Raw genomic sequence first — 24,415 nt, 5'->3', positions numbered from 1 at the left:
CAGCACCACCTGCATCCCTGACCAGAGCTAGACCAACTTAATTTCGACAAGACTCAAAGGCCTTGTGTGCCTTTGGACCACACACACACACACACACACACACACACACACCAGTAACAATATATTCTTCCCCTCTCTTCCCCTCCACCCACATCATATGCAAAAGGAGTGTTTCAGTGCAGGAAGTACCCTGGATAGCAAACTTGTGTTCTCTATTGCCGCCAAAGGACTTACCTTGAGTAGCTGACAAGGTGTTTGTCCAAAATTATTAATCATCCCCTCTAAAGCTTTCCTTTCTTTCTCGTCGGTCAAGGCATCAAGATCTACAGCTCCTGGGACGACAGTAAACAAATCAGCACAGCACACCCCATTCATTTAATTACACAATTTAGACACAAGGTCTTTCGCCTAATTTATCTGTTACTGGGAGGCATGTAGTTGCTGCCTCCTTTGCAACTGTTCCCATGATGCTCCTTCGTTAAGGGATGGAGACCTTTGTATTAAAGGTTACCGCCCGCACACTTCTGCGCTTTTCTTTTTCTGTGGTGGCACCTCAGTAAAACCACTTCTTACTGTTTATAGTTTTTCCTCGGAGGCAGAGGACAAGAACAGGAGTCATACTCAAATTCTCCAGTCAAGAGCTTCTTTAATGCTTGACTGGTTGCACAAGGGTCATTCCACATCAAATCAATGCAAAAAACAAGGGTTTCGCCACCCACCGTCTCGGATTTTGATGAAACTTGGTGTGCACCCTTCCCTTATGGTTGAAAAAACCCCAACCCTTAAATTTTCCCCATCTATCTCAAACAGTTTTAGTTTTATAGCACTTCAAGGTTTCATGAAATCTGTGTTTCTGTCCCTCTTGAGATCCTCAGCCTTGTGTGCATTTTATATTTTTTCTCCATAACCAATGATAAGATCTCTCAAATTTTACACAGAGCTCAATAACATGATGAGGATTTCAGGGGAAAATACACAAACACTCAAAAGATTTTATAAATGCCTAAAAAAATGTATAAATGTAGTTTTTTTGGTGGAAAATGAGGTTTAGAAAACCTAAATTTTCAGTGGGAGGGCATGATGGAATCAAAAGTTTTTGATGGTGAAAATTATTGCAAAGACATGCTCTTTCTCAACAAAGAATAAAATTTATGGGTCTCTTATGTCTTCTCAAGAGGAACAGAAACACAGTTTTCACAAAACTTTGAAGTGCTATAAAATTAAAACCATTTGAGACAGAGGTGAAAAATTTAAGGGGGTTTCTTTCAACCATAAGGGAAGGGTATACACCAAGTTTCATCAAAATCCAAGACAGTGGGGGCATGACTGTGTTGAACTGATGTGGAATGACCCACAAGCATTTCTGTTACTTTTATATACAAGCTATTTGCATTCCTTCTTTATCTCTCCAGCACAGTATAATCTCAGTCCAGTAATTGACAATCCTGACACAGCAAAACCCACAATATCAGCAGCACACATTGTCTTATTTCCAACCTTGTTGTCAGTGTGCGTGCTGACAGCGTGTGTGCGCACATGCGCTTTCCTTGTGCGGAAATTGCAGCCTGCAACTTTCTCCCTTTATTTTCACCTCCAGCTGACACCAGACGAGCCGAGAATGCCACTCCTACTCACTAAAGAAAATTCTGGAACCCTCTTTAAAGCTTCCAGGAACTTTTATCTGTTTTTTAAAGAACGTTTTCCTAACACTTTGCCTCCTCCCACCCTAGTCTACCTCGATGTTGCAGCTCAATGGGAATTAGCCATAGAATGCTATGAGGCAGAAATCAGCAAGGTGCAATAATTTTGCCATGTAAATCACATTTAACTCCTTCCCACACGATACAATGATTTAAGAGTAACGTATAGCTTGGAGAAGGCTGATTGCCGAAGAATTGATGCTTTTGAATTATGGTGCTGGAGGAGACTCTTGAGAGTCCCATGGACTGCAAGAAGATCAAACCTATCCATTCTTAAGGAAATCAGCCCTGAGTGCTCACTGGGAGGACAGATCCTGAAGCTGAGGCTCCAAGACTTTGGCCACCTCATGAGAAGAGAAGACTCCCTGAAAAAGACCCTGATGTTGGGAAAGATGGAGGGCACAAGGAGAAGGGGACGACAGAGGACAAGATGGTTGGACAGTGTTCTTGAAGCTACCAGCATGAGTTTGACCAAACTGCGGGAGGCAGTGGAAGACAGGAGTGCCTGGCGTGCTCTGGTCCATGGGGTCACGAAGAGTCGGACACGACTAAACAAGAAAACATAGCTTGGTACCTTCATAAGTACAGTAATAGAACACATTCATGGCCTCCACCGCAGCTGGCCCTCTCTGTTTGTAGCCAAAAATGAGATCTATCCACTCGTGGAGATGAGCAGAGACGTACTCCGACTCCTAGGACAGACCGAGAGAACGGGTTTCAGCACTCACAGGAAAAGTGGCGGTGGAGGCCGCTGCAAAGTATTGTACATGCAAATCAAACGGTAGCAACAAAACGTACAGCTTAAGCCTTGCGGGCAGCATGTGCTATGTGCATTTTTGACACTCCACTGAGCCCAGAGGGCAATCAATAGCTCACCAAAGCTTTCCTGTGTTTAAAAATGAAGTCCTCTGGTGACTGGGCCCATTTTGGGAGAAGAACATCATTCACGACTTCTTTCGAGATCTGCAGCTGACCCAAGCTGAAATCTGTAGAGCCGCAATGGAGACAATTAGGTTGCTATTAACCATGCAAAACAAACAACAACAACAATTTATTATTTATACCAAGCCCATCTGGCTGGGTTTCCCCAGCCACTCTGGGCGGCTTCCAACCGAATATTAAAAACAATACAGCATCAAACATTAAAAACTTCCCTAAACAGGGCTGCCTTCAGTTTTCTTTTAAAAGTAAAATAGTTGATTATTGCCTTGACATCTTCTGGGAGGACGTTCCACAGGGCAGGCACCACCACCAAGAAGGCCCTCTGCCTGGTTCCCTGTAACCTCACTTCTCACAGTGAGGGAACCGCCAGAAGGCCCTTAGTGCTGGACTCAGTGTCCGGGCTGGATGATGGGAGTGGAGACACTCCTTCAGGTATACAGGACCAAAGGTCAGCACCAACACTTTGAATTGTGCTCGGAAACGATAAATGAAGCATTTATCAGGAGTTTTTAAAAGTCTATACGGAAGGGACGTGAGAGGACAAAAAAAACGCTGCTTAGGTAAATGATTATTTTGCCACAGAAATGGATTTCAGAAACAGTTATACAACAGGATATATCAGGAATGAGGAACCAGGTAGCTGGAGTCCCAACAACATCTGTGAGGCATACACCTCTGGAATACATTAAAAAACCAGTAATTTGGCTAAAAACAACTCCCACGTTTATTAGCTATATCTGAATTTCTACGTGCCCTGCAACTAGGGGATCAAAATTTCAGCCAAGCACTTAACTTAGAATAGTTAACTATAACCAGGCAGCTTCTCCTCAGGGAAACGCGCAGCAAGAAAAACATTCCACTACTATTATTGGAGGATAATGAAGGATACAAACTAAAACCATTTGATCAAGTTAAAGATAAGTTAAATTGGTTACACTACCACCAGATTAATGAACTGTATAAACTAGATAAGAAAAATGGTTTTGCTTCTGAAAAATTTAAGTTGGAGACGGAGTTGTTGGATTCTAAAGTTAAAAATCTGTCTAAAATGTATAAGTTACTGTTGGAGTGGCATACAAAGGATAAACAAGTTAAATCAGTAATGATAGATTGGGCAAGAGATGTAGGACATAACATAATGTTTGAGGATTGGGAAAGATTGTGGAAGAAAGGGGTTAAGTTCACTGCATGTACAATGTTAAAGGAAAATATAATGAAAATTATGTATAGGTGGTATTTGACTCCTGTTGAATTAGCAAAGATTTATCATAACTGTGATTGGAAATGTAAAGAGAAAGAAGGAACTTTTTATCATATGTGGTGGACCTGTCCCAAGGTGAAAGACTTCTGGGAAAAGATTTATAATGAATTGAAAAAAATGTTGAAATATACATTTATAAAGAAACCAGAGGCCTTTCTTCTTGGAATAACAGGTTTGGAATTGCCCAAGAAAGATGTTAAATTATTTTTGTATGCCACAACTGCTGCTCAAATTTTACTAGCTAAGAAATGGAAAACGCAAGAACTACCAACTGTGGAAGAATGGCAGATGAAGATGATGGACTTTTCGGAGCTAGCCGACCTGACCAGAAGAGTCCACGACCAGAAGGAGGAGGCGTACCAGGAAGAATGGACGAAATTTAATGATTATTTAGTTAAATATGTTAAGTTAAATTAATTGGAAAAAGCTTGCAATTACCAGTTAGGCTTAGGACTTAAATAAGTAATGTGATGAATTATTATGTTTAATGCTGAATTGGGAAGAAAGAGTGATGTTAAGTGATTAAGTTAAAATTATAAGAACTTTGACTTGGAAAACCGTTAAAATGATAAGCATTGAAATTCAACTAGGGGGATACGAGGAAGTCAATTAACAATCTTAAGAAGATTAGTTTTGATAAGGTTATGATTTATGTTTATTTGTTGGTTTGTTAGTGTGTTTTTTTAATTTTGTGAAAATCAATTTAAAAAATTTGGGGGGGGAAAGAAGAAAAACATTCCACTACTTACTATTTTGATTTTCCAAGAACTCTGGAAAGTAGAAGAATTCTGGGATGAGCTCTTTCACATCGTTGGGGTTCTCCATGAGAGCTTGCCAGGTTGCAGGAATGGAATGGAACTGCCGATCCGCACAGTCAAATCTGTGGATTAGAGAATGCATGGGACATGTGCCCTGAGAAATCTCTGAATGCAATCCAAGGCGTAAGGAGGGATACTATCAATGCAAACACCAGGATTCTGCTTAAACAGCACAGCTGTCTGCATTCCTTCGACAGTTTAAATGGCCCAATCCTACCATCAGGTCATCCGCAATGGTGTTATTAAACCCAAGAGCCCGTACAGAGTCCTTATGAGGGTTCTCTATCTATAGGAGAAAATATCAGAGGCCAACCAGAGAATACAGTGGTACCTCGGGTTACAGACGCTTCAGGTCACAGACTCCGCTAACCCTGAAATAATACCTCGGGTTAAGAACTTTGTTTCAGGATGAGAACAGAAATCATGCTCCGGCGGTGTGGCAGCAGCGGGAGGCCCCATTAGCTAAAGTGGTGCTTCAGGTTAAGAACAGTTTCAGGTTAAGTATGGACCTCCGGAACGAATTAAGTACTTAACCCGAGCTACCACTGTATTCATCATCATCATCATCATCAAACCTTTATTGGCATCACTTACAAACATTCAGAATAAATAAGCCAGGGTGATCTTGTCGCCTTTTCAACAGTACAGTCATTTGCCAAAGGGAAGAAGAGGCGAGCAATCTATTTCAGCAGAGAATATTGGGAAGCAAAGCAGCTAGTAAGCCTGATCTTTATTGAACTGTTGCAACAGGGGCCCCCACTCACGGAGGGAGGAGAGGAACCCAGAGCAATAGTGTGAAAGCCCTTATACAGACTCTTGAAATTGCCACTCTGTAGCTCAAGACCCCCCCTTCAATACAGTGGTACCTTGGGTTACATATGCTTCAGATTACATACGCTTACACACTCTGCTAACCCAGAAATAGTGCTTCAGGTTAAGAACTTTGCTTCAGGATGAGAACAGAAATCGTGCTCCAGCAGCGCAACAGCAGCAGGAGGCCCCGTTAGCTAAAGTGGTGCTTCAGGTTAAGAACAGTTTCAGGTTAAGTACGGACCTCCGGAACGAATTAAGTACTTAACCCGAGGTACCACTGTACATAATACATACATCACAGAAGGGGCAGCCTGCAGCAGAATCCTGTCCGGCAGGAAACCTGCTAATGGGTTTACCTGGACAGCCCGTCTATTCTTTTGTGATGGTAAATACTTAATTCCTGAGTCCAGGTCACAGGCTCACCCTATTCATACACAAATGTGCCCTTAAGGCAGGATTTGTGAGCACAGAGAAAAATGGGGAGGCTTTTCCCGTTTCCATCCAAACTGCAGAGGAATATTTGAGATCACTGAAACTGTTTCAGGCGTGTGGCTTATATATTTATGTATGTGTTTGCCTGGCACATTTATGAACATTTATTTTATACAGTCATACCTTGGCTTACAGATGCTTCAGGTTGTGTTTTTTCAGGTTACAGACCCAACAAAACCCGGGGTGTATGCGCAGAAGCACCGAATCACAACCCGCACATGCGCAGAAGCGCTGCTGCGAGTTGCGAACGTGCATCCCGCACAGATCACATTCGCAACCCAAGCGTCCACTGTATCTTAGACCTTATAATTCTCATAGGTAAAGGTAAAGGGACCCCTGACCATTAGGTCCAGTCGTGACCGACTCTGGGGTTGTGGTGCTCATCTCGCTTTATTGGCCGAGGGAGCCAGCGTACAGCTTCTGGGTCATGTGGCCAGCAGGACTAAGCCGCTTCTGGTGAACCAGAGCAGTGCACAGAAATGCCGTTTACCTTCCCGCGGGAGTGGTACCTATTGATCTACTTTGACGTGCTTTTGAACTGCTAGGTTGGCAGGAGCAGGGACCGAGCAACAGGAGTTCACCCCGTCGCGAGGATTCAAACCACCGACCTTCTGATCGGCAAGACCAAGAGGCTCAGTGGTTTAACCCACAGCGCCACCCACTTCCATAATTCTCAGAACAACAGCAAATAACCGGCAAGTTGTTATTCCTTATCTGTAAAATGCGAGAAGCAACCCGAAGAGTACCTGCCAATGCAAATTATGTGAAGCCAACCGTTTTTAAACTGAGCAGCTTTGCTTCTTTTCTACTTTGGTGTGGCCAATAATCCCAACCACCTCTGGTTGATGGATTATGCTGAAATGGCCAAAATGACGGGAAGAAACAGAAATCAGGAAGACCGAAATTTTAATAAGGAATGGAGGATATTTATAACTTATCTTAAAAACCATGGTAGGGACGCAGGTGGCGCTGTGGGTTAAAGCCTCAGCGCCTAGGACTTGCCGATCGAAAGGTCGGCGGTCCGAATCCCTGCGGCGGGGTGCGCTCCCGCTGCTCGGTCCCAGCGCCTGCCAACCTAGCAGTTCGAAAGCACCTCCGGGTGCAAGTAGATAAATAGGGACCGCTTACCAGCGGGAAGGTAAACGGCGTTTCCGTGTGCGGCTCTGGCTCTGGCTCGCCAGAGCAGCGATGTCACGCTGGCCACGTGACCCGGAAGTGTCTCCGGACAGCGCTGGCCCCTGGCATCTTAAGTGCAATGGGCGCACAACCCCAGAGTCTGTCAAGACTGGCCCGTACGGGCAGGGGTACCTTTACCTTTACCTTTACCTTAAAAACCATGGTAAACAGTTAAACTGACTAGCAGGGTTGGAATATCACTTGTAGCTTAATGGTGAATTTTGGACGCAATGGAGAAGTAAAAGATTTTGGATTATCATGAAAGATGTAGGAGGAAACAATTAACAATAGGACCCACAAAGGTGAGGCGGGAAATCCTGGAGATTCTTTGGAATCTTGTTTCTATGCTGTACGTTTGATATGTGACTGTAAAGTTTTAATATGAAAAACCAAGTAAGTAAATTTAAATAATAATCCCAACCACCTTCCTGTATATTTTTATAGCACCATCCTAGCATGTCTATTAAGCCCCAATGCGTCCAATGAGATTTATCCGCTAGCTCATGGGTTTAGGTGTGTGGCCTCGTTTTTCTTAATTTATTGCATTTTTATTCCTCCCTTACTCCAAGGAGTTCTGGGCAGCCAATATGCTGGCTAAGATAGGTAAAGGTAAAGGTACCCCTGCCCGTACGGGCCAGTCTTGACAGACTCTGGGGTTGTGCGCCCATCTCACTTAAGAGGCCAGGGGCCAGCGCTGTCCGGAGACACTTCCGGGTCACGTGGCCAGCGTGACATCGCTGCTCTGGCGAGCCAGAGCCGCACACGGAAACGCCGTTTACCTTCCCGCTGGTAAGCGGTCCCTATTTATCTACTTGCACCCGGAGGTGCTTTCGAACTGCTAGGTTGGCAGGCGCTGGGACCGAGCAGCGGGAGCACACCCCGCCGCAGGGATTCGAACCGCCGACCTTTCGATCGGCAAGTCCTAGGCGCTGAGGCTTTAACCCACAGCGCCACTTGCGTCCCAATGCCCGCTGGCTAAGATAAGAAATGGCAAATGGCCCAGGGTGATCTTGAGAAAACTTCCCAAGGGGTAGGGGATCTGAACCTGTACCTTCTTAATCCTAGGGTGGATCTAAACACCGGGGAGGCACTATAAATAAGTCAGAAATTAGATCGTTACAACAAAAGAGAGAAAAATCCTATGGAAAATCACATTTTAAAATTCCTTGCTTTGTGGCGCCATCTGGTGTTGCGTGTTTGCATCACATTAAAATTGCTGTTTCTTTACTAATGTCGCTAAGTCCCTCGAATGACAGCGCAACCACTCCGCTACACTTGTGGGTCTCATTCTATGGATGGCAGCTGGGCAATTTCAGGCGAATATTAGCTTACATTCTGAAGGAAATCAGCCCTGAGTGCTCACTGGAAGGACAGAACCTGAAGCTGAGGCGCCAATACTTTGGCCACCTCATGAGAAGAGAAGACTCCCTGGAAAAGACCCTGATGTTGGGAAAGATGGAGGGCACAAGGAGAAGGGGACGACAGAGGACGAGATGGTTGGACAGTGTTCTCGAAGCTACCAGCATGAGTTTGACCAAACTGCGGGAGGAAGTGGAAGACAGGAGTGCCTGGTGTGCTCTGGCCCATGGGGTCACAAAGAGTTGGACATGTCTAAACGACTAAACAAACAACAACAACTATATGTCACAGTTCTGCTCGGGATCAATACTTTGTAGAATTCCATTACAAAATATTCCAGACATGTGCTTTCCAGAGAGAGGAGGGTTCATCCTTAACCGAGACAGCAAGGAGGGAGATGTTTCCGACTGATTCATGTCATACTCCTACCTGCCACTCTGAAGCTGGATGTGCAATGTGGTAAAAGGCTCTACCCGGATGAGGTAATGCATGACTCCGGCTGCGTTGGAATAGTGAGTGCCGTAGTGGAACTTGTCAACAATTCCAAGTGGATCCTCGAAGTTCTCATATCTTTAAAAGAGAGAGAGAGAGAGAATAGGGGTTCCATAGCTGAATTCTCTCACCAAATGAATCAAATGCTGATTTCTGGTATATGAACATTTCAGGATTCCCACCCCACCCCCCAACCAAGATGTTATTCTGTTACCAGTTAGCACCTGTGATATTAAAAACACTCTTCCACCAAAAATGTTTGGGAAACGGCGTTATTACAGGGTGTTGCAACTATGCTCACTTTAGAACACGGGGGGAAATAAAGAGCAACACACATATTTTGGGGAGAGCAAGCATTGGTTTGAAAGTAAGATGAGCGCGGGTGGTGCTGTGGGTTAAACCACAGAGCCTAGGACTTGCCGATCAGAAGGTCGGCGGTTCGAATCCCTGTGACGGGGTGAGCTCCCGTTGCTTGGTCCCTGCTCCTGCCAACCTAGCAGTTCGAAAGCACGTCAAAGTGCAAGTAGATCAATAGGTACCGCTCCGGCGGGAAGGTAAACGGCGTTTCCGTGCGCTGCTCTGGTTCGCCAGAAATGGCTTAGTCATGCTGGCCACATGACCCGGAAGCTGTACACCGACTCCCTCGGCCAGTAAAGCGAGATGAGCGCCGCAACCCCAGAATCGGCTACGACTGGACCTAATGGTCAGGGGTCCCTTTACCTTTACCTAAGATGAGCTAGTCAAACAGTGCGCAGATCACTTTAACTTGAGATCTACAGCAGGTTCTTCTGAAGCCATCATTCAGGACTCCTGAGGTATATATACCCACCACATTCAGATGTAATGAGAAACCGTGGTTGGCACTTACTATGGTTTGTTTGAAGGAACCCAATTTGAAACTGTGTGGTTAAACAAAGCCAGTAGTAGCAAGAGCTTTCAAAATAACCTGTGGTGGACTGAAATCAAAGCATTTTGAATTATCTGAGAGGCCGGGTGCCTCCTCTACCGGCTCAACAATGCCATCTGCCAAGTTTCTGAGAAGCGCTGTGGGTTAAACCACAGAGCCTAGGGCTTGCTGATCAGAAGGTCGGCGGTTCGAATCCCCGCGATGGGGTCAGCTCCCATTGCTCGGTCCCAGCTCCTGCCAACCTAGCAGTTCGAAAGCACGTCAAAGTGCAAGTAGATAAATAGGTACCGCTCTGGCAGGAAGGAAACGGCGTTTCCGTGCACTGCTCTGGTTCACCAGAAGCGGCTTAGTCCTGCTGGCCACATGACCCGGAAGCTGTACGCCGGCTCCCTCGGCCAATAAAGCGAGATGAGCGCCGCAACCCCAGAGTCGGCCACGACTGGACCTAATGGTCAGGGGTCCCTTTACCTTTACCTTACTATGGCTGTACACAGCACAAAGTCTCAATAATGAACAATGGTTATTTTATTTACCATGGTTATTCATCAATACAATCAATATGATACCTTGGTTCCTGAACGGCTTAGCTCCCAAACGTCGCAAACCCAGAAGTGTTCCAGTTTGCAAATGTTTTTGGGAAGCCAAACATCCGTTTCGGCTGTCGGCATGGTTTCCAGGGCTAATCGGCCAATCAGAAGCCGCACCTTGGTTTGCGAACGTTTCAGAAGTCAAACGGACTCCACAACAGATTGAGTTCGGGAACCAAGGTACAGTGGTATCTCGGGTGCCGAACGCAATCCATTCTGGAAGACTGTTCGACTTTCAAAACGTTCGACAACCGAGGCACAATGGGCAGTCAGCAAATCCCATTGAGAAAATGGAGATACGCACCTCGGAAGCCGCTTGACTTCCGAGGCGCGTTTGAAAACGGAAGCATTCACTCCCGGGTTTTCGGCGTTCAGGTTCCGAATTGTTCCGAGGTTCCACAGTATAGCTATTCTTGCTCTCCCCACCACGACCGCCCCACCCATAGCTTCAAGTATTGCTTCCTTCCTTGCTAGTTTGGGCCAAGTGTGTCTCAAAATGCTGCTAACAACTAAACTCGCATCTATCGATTCCCACCTACGTTTAGCTTCCGTGAATTTCTTTACCACCATTTGAATCAACAGCATCATTGTCAGATGGAACACAGAATAGGAAGGTAAACATACTAAGAGCTCCCCCCCCCCCAAAAAAAAACCCTAGTAAGAATGCAAATGCAACTAAATACTTTGGTCATTTTAAATGAAATACAGTACCTTTCCAGTACAGCCTTGGCGTTCTTTTCATTCGCCACGCCAATGGGCTTGGACAGATCTCTGAACACAGCCGGGTTATTGAGATCCAATTCTTCTGAAGTATAATCCTGTAGGACCCATGGAAACTTGAATGGGGAAGATAAACAGGTTTCAGATCTGACATCTCTTCTCCCCACAAATGTAAATATTGAATTCTAGTCTGAGAAGAATGCACTGGGAGCTGGATGGGGAGGAAACTTACTACAGGATACTGTGCAAGGTCATTATAGGTTCGTCCTGCCATTGTGTTTAATTGAACGAGGTAGTCAAAGTTTGAGATCTCTCTGTTCACCCATTTCTGCAAATAAAAGAAAACGAAAAATCGAAGCTGTTAATGAGCATCACGGTTAGGCCACACATCTTGCCAGCATCTGAATGACCCAAACAACATATCTTCAGGTGACAAAATTAAGGGGGAAATTCAAGTTTACACATTTATTTATTTTGGACTTTTATCCCGCCCTAACCCAGTGGCTCTGGAAGTGAGAGCTGCACCATCAATAAGGCTGATCGCCGAAGAATTGATGCTTTTGAATTATGGTGCGGGAGGAGACTCTTGAGAGTCCCATGGACTGCAAGAAGATCAAACCGATCCATTCTGAAGGAAATCAGCCCTGAGTGCTCACTGGAAGGACAGATCGTGAAGCTGAGACTCCAATACTTTGGCCACCTCATGAGAAGAGAAGACTACCCGGAAAAGACCCTGATGTTGGGAAAGATGGAGGGCACAAGGAGAAGGGGACGACAGAGGACAAGATGGTTGGACAGTGTTCTCAAAGCTAGCAGCATGAGTCTGACCAAACTGCGGGAGGCAGTGGAAGACAGGAGTGCCTGGCGTGCTCTGGTCCAGGGGGTCACGAAGAGTCGGACACGACTAAACGACTAAACAACAACAACCCAGTGGCTCAAAGTCTCTTAAAGTTGTAAACAAAACCACAAGGCTTTGGTTGGAATTCCTTCCGATTCTGCACTGCTACCAGCCATCTGGAATGGGCATATGTTGCTTCCTCAACCTCGCCCCTCCAGATGTTCTGAGACTACAATTCCCATCATCCCTGACCACTGGTCCTGCTAGCTAGGGATCATGGGAGTTGCAGGCCAAAAACATCTGGAGGGCCGAGGTTGAGGAAGCCTGGGTTACCGTTTAACAGTGATGGCTTTCCTCGAGGGAACCCTGGGCATTCCTGGTTCTAGGAAGTCCATTAGGAATTTCTAAGAAAGAGACACCGGTCTGCCTTACAAGTGCTCAAAGAGCAGGAGCGCTGGTGGGTCCATATGACAAGTGATTAACTGATAAAGTTCATGTGCAAGCTTCCCTGTCATGTTTATGGGCAATGTGCATAGCTGTCAAGTGTCCCTTATTTGGCAGGACAGTCCCATATCCCAGCGCCATGTCCCACTGCTGTCCCTTATTGATGATGTCCCTTAAATTTCCCAGGTTTCAAAGGAAGCAGCTCCTCTCTCTCCCTCCCTCCCTCCCGGCCAGGGAGGAGGGAGGCTCCAACTGTGTTGCTTGGCTGCATTGCTCACCCAATAAGGAGTCTAAGAACGACTGGGGGGTGTAGCTTGCATGCCTTGTGCCGATCAAATAGGCCGCGTTGCCTAGGGACTCGCCTTTGCTCAGCACTTCCCAGCGGAGAGGTGACAGTGGTTTTCCTTGCTGCATCGCCTTTGCCGGGTTGCTGCGCTGTGGGAACCACCGCTTGAGGCTTCGTTTGGCTGCTGGCTGACTAAAATCCCTTATTTTGGCTGCTGATCCCTTATTTTTGAGGCTGCTGGTCCCTTATTTTCAAATCTGTAAGTTGACAGCTATGGCAATGTGCAATGTGCATGCTGCATCCAAATCAGAAATTTTGTGTCTGATGTGGCTAACCAAACATCAGCAGGATGGAAAAAACCCAGTCATATCTGGAAATGGGAACTCCATCTTTTACACATCACAAATTAGGGCTTATTGTATTATACTTTGCCAACAGGCTTTTCTTAACAGAGGGATCAGAACACAAAGAGGTGGAGGTTGCCTTTTGTATATTTATTTTACGTATTTTTATAGCACATTGCAACTCAAAAGTGGTTTGCAAAAAGTATTATTATGTCAGCAGTGCGGACTACTGGGGATGTTTTGTAAATCAGGGATGAGCAACCTGTGACCTGCCAGCGATTTGTTGGACTACAATTCCCATCAGCCCCCAAAGCACAGCCAGTGTTCAGGGCTTATGGGAGCTGTAGTCCAGCGGCCAATGGAAGGCCACAGGTTTCCCGTCCCTGATATAAAACAAAATGGGGTTTTTCCTGAGTTCTGAAGCTGAGAAATTACTGGGAGAGAGAACGGTTAGGTTCCGGGCTTTTCAAAAGGGCAGGAGGAAGGTACCCAGGTTCTACCCTACTACAGAAACCTTAATTAAAAATAAAAAATTCCCAAGCCATTCCTGGCAACATCTTCTTACCTGGGTCAGTCCAGATGCTTTAAATAATTCTTGTGGAGATCTTGTCCCACTAATATTTGGAGAACATAGAGACAGAATTCGGCTGTACACTTTATTTCTTGCCTATAACAGAGTACAATAGATTAATTCATCCAAGAAAATGCCAAATAAGCATTCTGGAAAGAATGTAATTTTTCCCTTACTGTTTCCTCCCACCCCACATATGAATTTAATGACTGTTGAATCAAATATTATCCCTCCTGCTTTCTAGAAAATTAACTTTTTATGTCTACTCAAGCCAACTAAGTCATACTCACAGCAGATCCATTGAAATCATTGGACTAGTTACTTGAGTCCATTGATTTCAATGGGTCCAGTCTGAATATGTCTAATGTTGAATATCGCCCATTAATCTTCTATGTCTTTTTCAAGAGCCAGTCCAATTGTCTTTTTCAAGAGCCAGTCCAATGAATTTGCTTTAGAAGCCTGCTGTTTCGCAGCCAATTTAACAGCTTATCAATAAAACCACGCCTTTGATTTCCCCTTTAGCACTTTATCAAAGAATTATGTACATCAAACATTCAGAGTAATAAAAAACAAGTTACACAAAAAGACAAATATTTACTCTCTTATGCTATGATGGAATGCCGATTTCAGTAGGTTTATAGTTACTTTTTTCAAAGAGCTGAATTTTTGAGATAAAAAAATTCTCTGGGAAAATCAACAAATAGTGCAGTATATCCTCAACCAGTCAGGAATGTTTACATTGTACAGCTGAGTTGAAAACTGTTCATCTTTGTACCATGCGGCAACTGCCAGTGGTCACCTTGCTAAGAATTTCACCTTTAAGAAGACATACCTCCTTTTTAAAGTTCAGGAAGTAATTGGTCTGGTCAATGAAGAAGATCTCCAGAGCTGACCTCCTCAAGTTGTAGCGACGCAAATGAATCTCTCGAATCTGAGAAAGAGGCCATTTGAAATCAAAACCTATACCTGGAAAGAAGAGATGGTCATTGTTGTGAAATATGTTGAACAGGCATATAACTTATTGTACCAGTACGTTTCCGAGCACAATTCAAAGTGTTGGTGGTGAGGTGACCTTTAAAGCCCTAAACGGCCTCAGCACAGTATACCTGAAGGAGCGTCTCCACCCCCATCGTTCAACCCTGACACTGTGGTCCAGCTCCGAGGGCCTTCTGGCAGTTCCCTCCCTGTGAGAAGCAAGGTTACAGGGAACCAGGCAGAGGGCCTTCTCGGTAGTGGCACCCGCCCTGTGGAAAGCCCTCGCATCAGATGTCAAGGAAATAAACGACTATCTGACATTTAGAAGACATCTGAAGGCGGCCCTGTTTGATGACTGATGTCTTAATGTATTTTTAATCTTTTGTTGGAAGCCGCCCAGAATGGCTGGGAAAACCGAGCTGGATGGGTGGGGTATAAATAATAAACTACAGTGGTAACTTGGTTTACGACCATAATCCGTTCCGGAGGTCCGTTCGTAAACCAAAACAGGTCGTAACCCAAGGCGCGCTTTCACCAATGGGGCCTCCCAAAAAAAGGGGTTGTAATCCCAAAAAAATTGTTTGTAAACCAAAAAAAAATGTTCATAATCCCAAAAAACAAAAACAGGTCGTAATAAAAAAAAATGGCAAACCGGGTTTGAATTGGTCGTAATCCAAAATTGTCATAAACTAGGCTGCTCACAAACCAAGGTACCACTGTATTATTATTCTTTATTATTATTATTTGAAGCCAAAGCAGCAAGGTTCGGTAAAACGCTTCAAAAACATTAAACTTGCACACGTGCATACCCCTCTTGCCTACATAGGAACATTGTCTTTGGTATCTGTATATTTTCACATGTGACATGTACAAGTTTAATGGCACACCTCCAAGTCCCACGCTCTGTAATAGCATAACATTTCCTTATGAGCAGCGCTTCCTGGGGGAAAACTGAACAGTGGCAAAATGCAGGAACGCACCGAGGCTTCAAGGGAAAAAAGAGCGAGTTACTTCATTTGGAGCTACAGTGCTCCTGTCTTCGAGCAGAACGAGAAACTAAACCTTCTTGGGGACATCAAATACACATCAGGAAATGCCATGTGTGCAATATTTCGTATTGATACAGTTCAAGAAACTGCACAATTCCCATGCTTTTTACAGGGGCAGCTCTCATCGCTTCATCACCTAACATAAGGCTTGGCAATCACCCGGATTTATCTCCTATGCAATGCAAATTTGCAGCCTGATATCATCTGTACCAGATCCTAAGCTGACAAGTGTCGTGGGTATCGGGTGGTTGCTCGAGAGCGATCAGGCAAGATGCCTCACTGGTCTTTTTCAAAAGCTTTATTATTGGTGCTAAAACCTTTACAAGGGACGCGGGTGGCGCTATGGGTTAAACTACAGAGCCTAGGGCTTGCCGATCAGAAGGTCGGCGGTTCGAATCCCCGTGACGGGGTGAGCTCCCATTGCTAGGTCCCTGCTCCTGCCAACCTAGCAGTTTGAAAGCACATCAAAGTGCAAGTAGATAAATAGGTACCGCTCCGGCGGGAAGGTAAACAGAGTTTCCGTGAGCTGCTCTGGTTTGCCAGAAGCAGCTTAGTCATGCTGGCCACATGACCCGGAAGCTGTACGCCGGCTCCCTCGGCCAATAAAGCGAGATGAGTGCCGCAACCCCAGAGTCGGTCACGACTGGACCTAATGGTCAGGGGTCCCTTTACCTTTACCTTAAAACCTTTACAATGCAGAACGCCTCTGTTCCATGTCTTGCTCACTCACTAGCAGAATCTGAGAGTGGGCGATCCTTAAACCTTCCCCAGCAGAGTACTCTCTTGACCCCCAGCCTACGCCTCCCCTCTCTGCGCGAAAGCCTACTGCGCAAGGAAGGCCTGGGGAAAGGGGGACCTCCCTCCTCCCCGCTTTACTCAGGCAAGGTGTCCTGGCCCCGCCTTGCATCCTCCGAGCTCTGCATCTCCTCCCCACTAGAGGCGTGGCTTCCTCCACTGAGGAAGTGCTGATTTTTGGAGGCTCTCTGTAATCCATCTGCCTTTCCCCCTCTCGCATCTGATCCGATGGCAGTTCCCTGACAACAAGCTTTTATCCCCCCCCCCCCCGCAAACAGAATTAATTCAAAAGTTAAAATGCATACAGCAAAACTGCCCACACAATGCTCGCTGTTGTTATACTGGCCTCACCTTCCTCTTTTTCAATGCTGCCATCGTAGAAGTAAATGTGTTGGGTAGTGACCTCCAGTCTGCCAGGGATGACATTAATGATTGTAATAAGTTCGCAGTCTTCAGAGAGCACAAGTTTTTCTTTCTGGCTCTGCTCTTCCTTTTCATCCCTGCAGCAGGAACACCAAATGACAGGCTAGAATCAATGGGGAGCTCCAGAAGATGCAACAACAACAACAACAACAACAACAATAATAATTTACTATTTATACCCCGCCCATCTGGCTGGGTTTCCCCAGCCACTCTGGGCGGCTTCCAACAGAATATTAAAAACAATACAGCATCAGACATTAAAAACTTCCCTAAAGAGGCTGCCTTCAGTTGTCTTTTAAAAGTAAAATAGTTGTTTATTGCCTTGACATCTGGAGGGAGGGTGTTCCACAGGGCAGGCGCCACTACCGAGAAGGCCCTCCGCCTGGTTCCCTGTAACCTTACTTCTCACAATGAGGGAACTGCCAGAAGGCCCTCGGCGCTGGATCTCAGTGTCCGGGCTGATCGATGGGGGTGGAGACGCTCCTTCAGGTACCGAGGCCGTTAAGGGCTTTAAAGATCAGCACCAACACTTTGAATTGTGCTCGGAAACGTACTGGGAGCCAATGCAGATCTCTCAGAACCAGTGTTATGTGGTCCCAGCGGCCACTCCAAGTCACCAGTCTAGCTGCCGCATTCTGGATTAATTGCAGTTTCCGGGTCACCTTCAAAGGTAGCCCCACGTAGAGTGCATTGCAGTAGTACAAGTGGGAGATAACCAGAGCATGCACCACTCTGGTGAGACAATCTGTGGGCAGGTAGGGTCTTTGCCTGCGTACCAGGTGGAGCTGGTAGACAGCTGCCCTGGACACAGAATTAACCTGTGCCTCCATGGACAGCTGTGAGTCTAAAATGACTCCCGGGCTGCGCACCTGGTCCTTCAGGGGCACAGTTACCCCATTCAGGACCAGGCATCTCTCTATTCCCCCCAACCATAGCTCTCTTTGCGCTCTCCCCTAACAATATTTTGAAAAAAAATTACACGGCAATTTTATCATGCATAAAATAATCTTTAAAACGCTGGACTGATCACCTTAAAGTCACATTTTTAATTACAACAACAACACAGAGTGGACCTTTTTATTTGCAATTCAACTGGGCAGAAGAGACCCAACCATCCTTTTCTGGAGAGATGTTTGGTCTGGCATCCAAAAGACCTGCAAAATTAGTTCCGCTCAACTTCTGGGTCTGTGCTTCTTGAAAGCAGTTTCCTCCTACCCACGTGTAAAATAACTTCTAAAAACAGAGGGGGCCGCTAGGGGCGCCTTGGAAGATGGCGACAATACCATCTACCCGGCTCGCACAAGGTAATTAGAGGCTGATTATGGGGAGTAAATCAGTCTCCCTCTTCTTCGCAGGGGGTGGGAAGATGCTGCCTCGCCCGCGGTTGCCCATAAATCACCCCCGAGTTCGAAAGGAGGGGGTGGGGGCACTGGGCGGATAGCTCTCGTGCGGGCTCTAGAGCTCCCGGACGCCGCTTTCAAGAGCAAAACTGGTTCCATTGCTTAAGAGAAAAAAAATTGGAGAAGTAAATGCACATGATTCGAGCGAGGTCAGGAGTGTATTATCTGCTAAATACGGTAATTTTACCACTGAGACGATGAATGATGGGACGGAAGGAACAGAGGACAGCATCAAAGAACCACAGACATGTCGGTATGTTGAACGGAATGGAAAGGGGGGGGAAACTTTCTTCTTTTTAAATATGATTACCTAACAACCCTCCCCCTTAGAAGAACCGTCACAATGACTGATTGAAAGTGAGAATGAAAAATAAACTGTGTGGGGGGAAAAAAAAGAAATATTAATAAAAGGTTTTACTCCGTGAAAGATCTGGAAAGAAGAGAGGCTTTCTTTGTGGCGTAGTTACAAAAAGCGATCCGCCATTAAGAGGCAGACCTCATTGTAAGATTTGTAGTCTTAGGGAGGGTGAGCCACTGTTTTGGTATCAGTTGTGGATCGTAAATTCGAAAGGGCAATAAACCTCCTGGAAAGCCTGATTTATGATACAACGGGTCTGAGAAAATGAACGAGCGGACATTTAGACTGTATTTCATCGGAACTGAATAAGACGGCGACGGCTGCTCGAATGGGACTTCTGGACTATTGGATCTATGTGAGATGAATTACAGGAGAGCATTACAAAGTTCACACAGAAATATAAACAAGACTGTTTCTTTCAACTCACTTGTGGAGACAACTTGGAGGTGACTGAGAAGAAAAAGGGTAACGACAAGGAGATGAAAAGATGGGACTGTGAACATCAAAGCAGCAGAAATATAAGATGATTGGACTCCTACCAATCTCGAAGCATGGGTACCCCCCACAAAATTTATAATTTGGCAAAATATTTGGATTTTATGATTTGTATTGGTATAATTTGGAATAAGAAATATGATATGATTGGTTTGGTAAATGGAAATTTAATAAAAATTATTTAAATTCACCTATTTTGAACCAACTTCCCCTGAAATGAGCAAAATGATGCACTGGCTTCTTTTAAATGTGGCCTAAAGAAACAGTTGCCTGCCACTTCCAATTGAAAAATTCAAGAAATAAAATTTCCCCTTGCAATTAAAAAAAAAAAAAATTAAAAACAGAGGGGACTTGGAGGGGGGGGGAGTATCTGTGACAATGGCACGGCCATCAGCTACTCAAATCAAATTTACTTTAAAAAGTCCTACTCCGCCCTTGGGCAAGAACAAAGCAGCTCTTTGGATTCCAGCCTCTGGATAACCAGGCTTTGTGACATACTGTCAGGGAACTGCCATCGGAAAGACAGGCGGTGGAGGGGCTCTCAGAAGTCAGGAGAGACTCAGCAGCGGCGGAAGGCAGCAGCAGGGGGAGAGTGGGAAATCAGGGAGAGAGAGAGACGAAGGAATGGCTCAGGGAGTCTTCCAGCGATAACAGCGGAGAAGTCTCAGGTCCTCCCATAGGTACACCCACTCCTCGCCGGAAACTGTCGCGCCGAGAATCTAGACGACGCGTTTCCGTCAAGGAGCTTTTATGCTGGAGTAGATTCCGTAAACGCCCACTGTCGGATTCTGCCAGCGACTGAGGGAGCCATGCTTAAGGGCTCCGCTAAAAACAGAGCCTTGCTAAGTTGAGCAAACTCTGAGGGACTAAGCTTTACGCACAAGCAGCTCATCATTCCATCACACATACATGCTTGTATTAGATGCCGGATCTTCATCTGGCAGTTCAAGTATATCATCCTCCATATCGCTGACTTTCACTTGCTTCACAGCCTCCAGAAGAGCCTCGCTGGATGGCGGCGCCTGCTGGACTCCTTTTGAGATAAAGCAAGATTTTACAAAGTCAGATGCATTCTGCTAGACTTATATCGCTGAAAGAAGTTAACCACACAAAAGTTCTATTAAATCACATGGTTTCTGTTCATATTATACTGTTATAATCATTGCAAGGGATGCAGGGGGGAAGAACAAGCTGATTTGCACAGACGTATTTTAGACTACATAGTTTCCTGAAGTCAAAGGGGGGGGGGGGGAGATCAGAGACGAATCAGACTATTTTAAGATTAAAATAAAACACACTAAACAAAATTGATGAACTATGCTCTGGTCCATGGGGTCACGAAGAGTCGGACACGACTAAACAACTAAACAACAAATGCCGAGATGGCAAAACTTACAGGGAGAATCAGAAACCAGGAAGAAGAAGTCTTTAATAAAGAATGGGAAAGGTTTCTAATTGATTTGGAAAGCTATTGTAAACAATTGCATACATTGATAGGATTGACAGAAAACTTGCAGTAAAAATTTGAACTATGGATTGACAAAGGATTTATAAGAATAGAATTATGAAAGAGATGCAGAGGGGGAAATCATTACATTAAGATTCGGGGGACGGAGGGGGAGTCAGAAGGGATTGTATGTTTATGTATTTGATTCATTTGTTTATGTAAAACAGAAAATGCAAAAATAAAATTTATTCAAAAAAAATATTAGATCTCACCTAGATTATCCCTTAGGGCACTGGCCTCCTGGTGAGAGTTGAAATTGTAATTTTGTACCAACTTTAGCCTCATCCGTGAGTAATTTTCCACATTTGAAAGTTTCCAGTGAATACGATTTAGCTTCCTGGCAAAAGGAATATACCCAAAGTAATGTGACATGCATCAGACACAGAACTTAACTGCTACAAGGGTTTCCAACAAAAATAAACAAGAAAGAAAAAGCTTTAAATCACAGACAACTGCAGGTGGATTTCAAAATTCACAAACAAGCTGCAGCCGCTTAACGCCCTGAGCAATGGTTTGTCGACAGTGGTGGAAGCCTGCTTCTCCGTGGGTTTCACTGGGTGGGATTCCCCCCAAAGGTCATCTACTCCAGTCCCCAGCTGTGCAGGAGAACTCCCTAGCATGTGGGGCACAGAAGTCTTTGATAAGCATCGTTTTTGGCTTGTATTCTTCCAGGGAAGATAGGATTCTCTAGGGTGGCCAATTTGTGGACCCCAAGATGTTGTTAAACTACAACATATTCTACTTGACCAAGCAGGCTGGGGGCGATGGGAGTTGGAGATCAACTGCATTTGGAAGGTCACAGGTTACCATATTTTTCCCTCTATAGGACGCACCCGACCATAGCACACACCTTGTTTTAGAGGGGAAGAACAAGGGAAAAAAAATCTCCCCCTCTTTGCTCAGCGCCCCTTCAGGGAAGCGGCAGGAGAAAAGGAGCCCCTTCCATTTCTCCTCCCGCTTGGCTGAAGGGGCGCTATGCAGCTCTCCCTCTCTGCTGAAGCCGGGAGAACAAGACTCTCCCGGCTTCAGCAAAAGGAACCCGAAGCCTTTGGAGCGCAGCGCGAATTTCCGCTGCGCTCCAAAGGCTTCAGGGATAACTGCAGCGCGAGTTCCCGCTGTGCTCCGAAGGCTTCAGGCGGCTATCCCTGAAGCCTGGAGACCGAGAGGGGTTGGTGCACACCGGCCCCTCTTGCTCTCCAGGCTTCAGCGAAAGCAACGCGAAGCCTCCGGAGTGTGGAGGGAACGCTCCCTCTGCACTTCGGAGGCTTTGCGTTGCTATCGCTGAAGCCAAGGAGCCTGCATTCACTCCATAGGACGCACACACATTTCCCCTTAATTTTTGGAGGGGAGAAAGTGCGTCCTATAGAGTGAGAAATACGGTAGTCTATCCTCGATTAGACAAAACACATTAAAAAACCCCTTAGACCCAAACTTTCACAAGCACAGCCATATGTTAGAAGAGGCATTTTTAGTGGAGGAGGGGGAAGAGAATCTACCTCTCCTTATATGCCATCCCCTGTCCCCATTTTCCCGGCAAGATCTTGTATTGATCCATCAAAGCCCTAGCTTCCACAATACGTGAAAAGTACCAGAATGGCCATGGGTCTTTGCATAACTGAACTGTGAAAAGGATTAACTAGGGAGGAAAATCCTGAAGCTCGGGGGTGTGTGAATGTGTGCGCAGGAACGTGTGCACCAGAAATTATTTGCTAAGAAATAAGCCACACGCCAAAACTTTACATCGTGTGACGTTAACATATGAGAGTGCTGGAGGTGAAATAGTTCAACAGGTTACACAATCAGGACCCAGGGGGGTGGAGTCAGAGGGACTATAAAACAAGCTCTGGGAGGGGCAAAGGGAGGAGTTCGTTGGGAGTTGGGTGGTTGGTTGGAGCGGGAGTGAATTGGGATAGAGTCTGGGGGTAGGTTGAGTTAGTGTAGTGAAATAAACTGAGTCAGGAATAGTTAGGGGCTAGGAAGACAAGTACCATATTTTTTGCTCTATAAGACTCACTTTTTCCCTCCTAAAAAGTAAGGGGAAATGTGTGCGCGTCTTATGGAGCGAATGCAGGCTGCGCAGCTATCCCAGAAGCCAGAACAGCAAGAGGGATTGCTGCTTTCACTGCGCAGCGATCCCTCTTGCTGTTCTGGCTTCTGGGATTCAGATTTTTTTTCTTCTTGTTTTCTTCCTCCAAATACTAGGTGCGTCTTATGGTCTGGTGTGTCTTATAGAGTGAAAAATACGGTAAATATCTGAGAGGTGGTTTAGTGAGTGAGAGTAGGTAACAGAAGTTATAGGTCTGGATAGGCACCCCATGATTGTAATTGACCGATACCGTTTATGAAACCACACGCTTGTTAAACTGCAATAAATAAACAAAAGTTTATGTTCCAATTTAACCCTGACTGGACTCCGTATTGTCCCAGGTAGGGCCTGGGTGGTGGCAGCGAGAAATAAAGTGGTGGCACAGGGATCAATAGACGGTGAAACGTCCGGGGACCCTGTGTGATCGCCACACGTGGGTAGTCCGAACCTTAATGTACAAGACACATAGGATCAAAAGAATATTTAGCTAACCAGCTTGATAGGGGACAGTCGTTCCAAAGAGATTCAAAATGCTACCTGAAGGAGCAAGAGAAAAGGGAACCCTCCACCTACCGTTCAGCCCAGGGTCCTTGCTCACACGTGAGGTACAGTTTAGCAGCTCTCCACTGTCGGAGAGTTGCCGTGTGCTGATTGTTCAGCTGCTTCAACATGCTGTTGTAACGCAGATTTTCCTGTCGTGCCCGTCGGTTGAATGGCTCCACAAAAAACTCCTGGAGGTGAGAAAGTTGAAACATTTAAATGCAGCCGTACCTTGGAAGTCGAACGGAACCCGTTCCGGAAGTCCGTTCGACTTCCAAAATGTTCAGAAACCAAGGCGCGGCTTCTGATTGGCTGCAGGAAGCTCCAGCAGCCAATCGAAAGCTGTGGAAGCCCCGTCACATGTTCAGGTTCCAAAAGAACGTTCGCAAACTGGAACAATCACTTCCGGGTTTGCGGAGTTCGGGAGCCAAAACGTCCGCGTTCCAGGGCGTTCGGGACCCAAAGTGCGACTGTAAATGCAAGAGGGGTTGTCAAAGGACATGGAAACATCTATACAAGGGGCTGTTTTAATACTCTCCAAAACAGCAAAAGGCAAAGAAGAAGGAAATAATTCCGTTGAGTTGTTCTCCAAATAAAGACTCCCAAGGCTGGAAAAGAGATCCAGTTGATTTCACGGATCTGCCGCCAGCCTTGAAAACAAAAGGTGTCTTCAGAAAGCCTTGGTGCCAAAGATTAGGGCAACCTTCTCCCAACCTTGTGCCCTCCAGATGTTTTGAACTATATTCCCCCCCCCCCAGTCCCAGTCAGAACAGCCAGGGAGGAAGGAAGGTACAGTCAATTGGTTTGTCAATTGGCCCTCTCCATGGAGGCGCAGATTACAGCTATAACAAAGGCGGCATTTTTTAATCTCCACCAAGCTAAGCAGTTGGCTCCTTACCTCTCTCGCCCTGACCTAGCCACTGTGATCCACACAACTGTCACCTCCAGACTGGATTATTGTAACTCGTTCTTCGTGGGGCTGCCCTTGAGACTGACCCAGAAACTCCAGCGGGTGCAGAATGCTGCAGCGAGACTCC

The 24,415-nt window shown here is 45.7% G+C and overlaps 1 protein-coding gene and 1 long non-coding RNA gene across 4 annotated transcripts in view; one reads left to right on the top strand and one right to left on the bottom strand.

Moving 5' to 3' along the window:
- LOC307220053 overlaps nt 1-24,415 on the top strand; it is a 260,005-nt gene that overhangs the window by 42,329 nt on the left and 193,261 nt on the right. The window lies entirely within an intron of this gene.
- The window catches only part of NBEAL1 (neurobeachin like 1), a 155,519-nt gene that overhangs the window by 23,447 nt on the left and 107,657 nt on the right, over nt 1-24,415 (bottom strand). For all 3 annotated transcript variants that reach the window (XR_013838602.1, XM_079975047.1, XM_079975048.1), the window contains 13 exons: nt 23,412-23,569; nt 20,965-21,089; nt 20,155-20,278; nt 16,921-17,069; nt 14,583-14,716; nt 13,745-13,846; nt 11,500-11,595; nt 11,259-11,383; nt 8,991-9,131; nt 4,653-4,783; nt 2,577-2,686; nt 2,275-2,392; nt 235-332 (listed from right to left, as the gene is read on the bottom strand). Coding sequence is in view for 2 of the 3 variants with exons in the window: in XM_079975047.1 (XP_079831173.1) it covers nt 235-332; nt 2,275-2,392; nt 2,577-2,686; nt 4,653-4,783; nt 8,991-9,131; nt 11,259-11,383; nt 11,500-11,595; nt 13,745-13,846; nt 14,583-14,716; nt 16,921-17,069; nt 20,155-20,278; nt 20,965-21,089; nt 23,412-23,569 (1,611 nt within the window). In the remaining variant the exon portion in view is untranslated. The remainder of the gene's footprint in view (nt 1-234; nt 333-2,274; nt 2,393-2,576; nt 2,687-4,652; nt 4,784-8,990; nt 9,132-11,258; nt 11,384-11,499; nt 11,596-13,744; nt 13,847-14,582; nt 14,717-16,920; nt 17,070-20,154; nt 20,279-20,964; nt 21,090-23,411; nt 23,570-24,415) is intronic.

This window comes from Podarcis cretensis, assembly GCF_951804945.1.
Source record: "Podarcis cretensis genome assembly, chromosome: 1".
Classification (NCBI taxonomy): Eukaryota; Metazoa; Chordata; class Lepidosauria; order Squamata; family Lacertidae; genus Podarcis; species Podarcis cretensis.
This window is presented reverse-complemented; position numbering and strand designations above follow the sequence as displayed.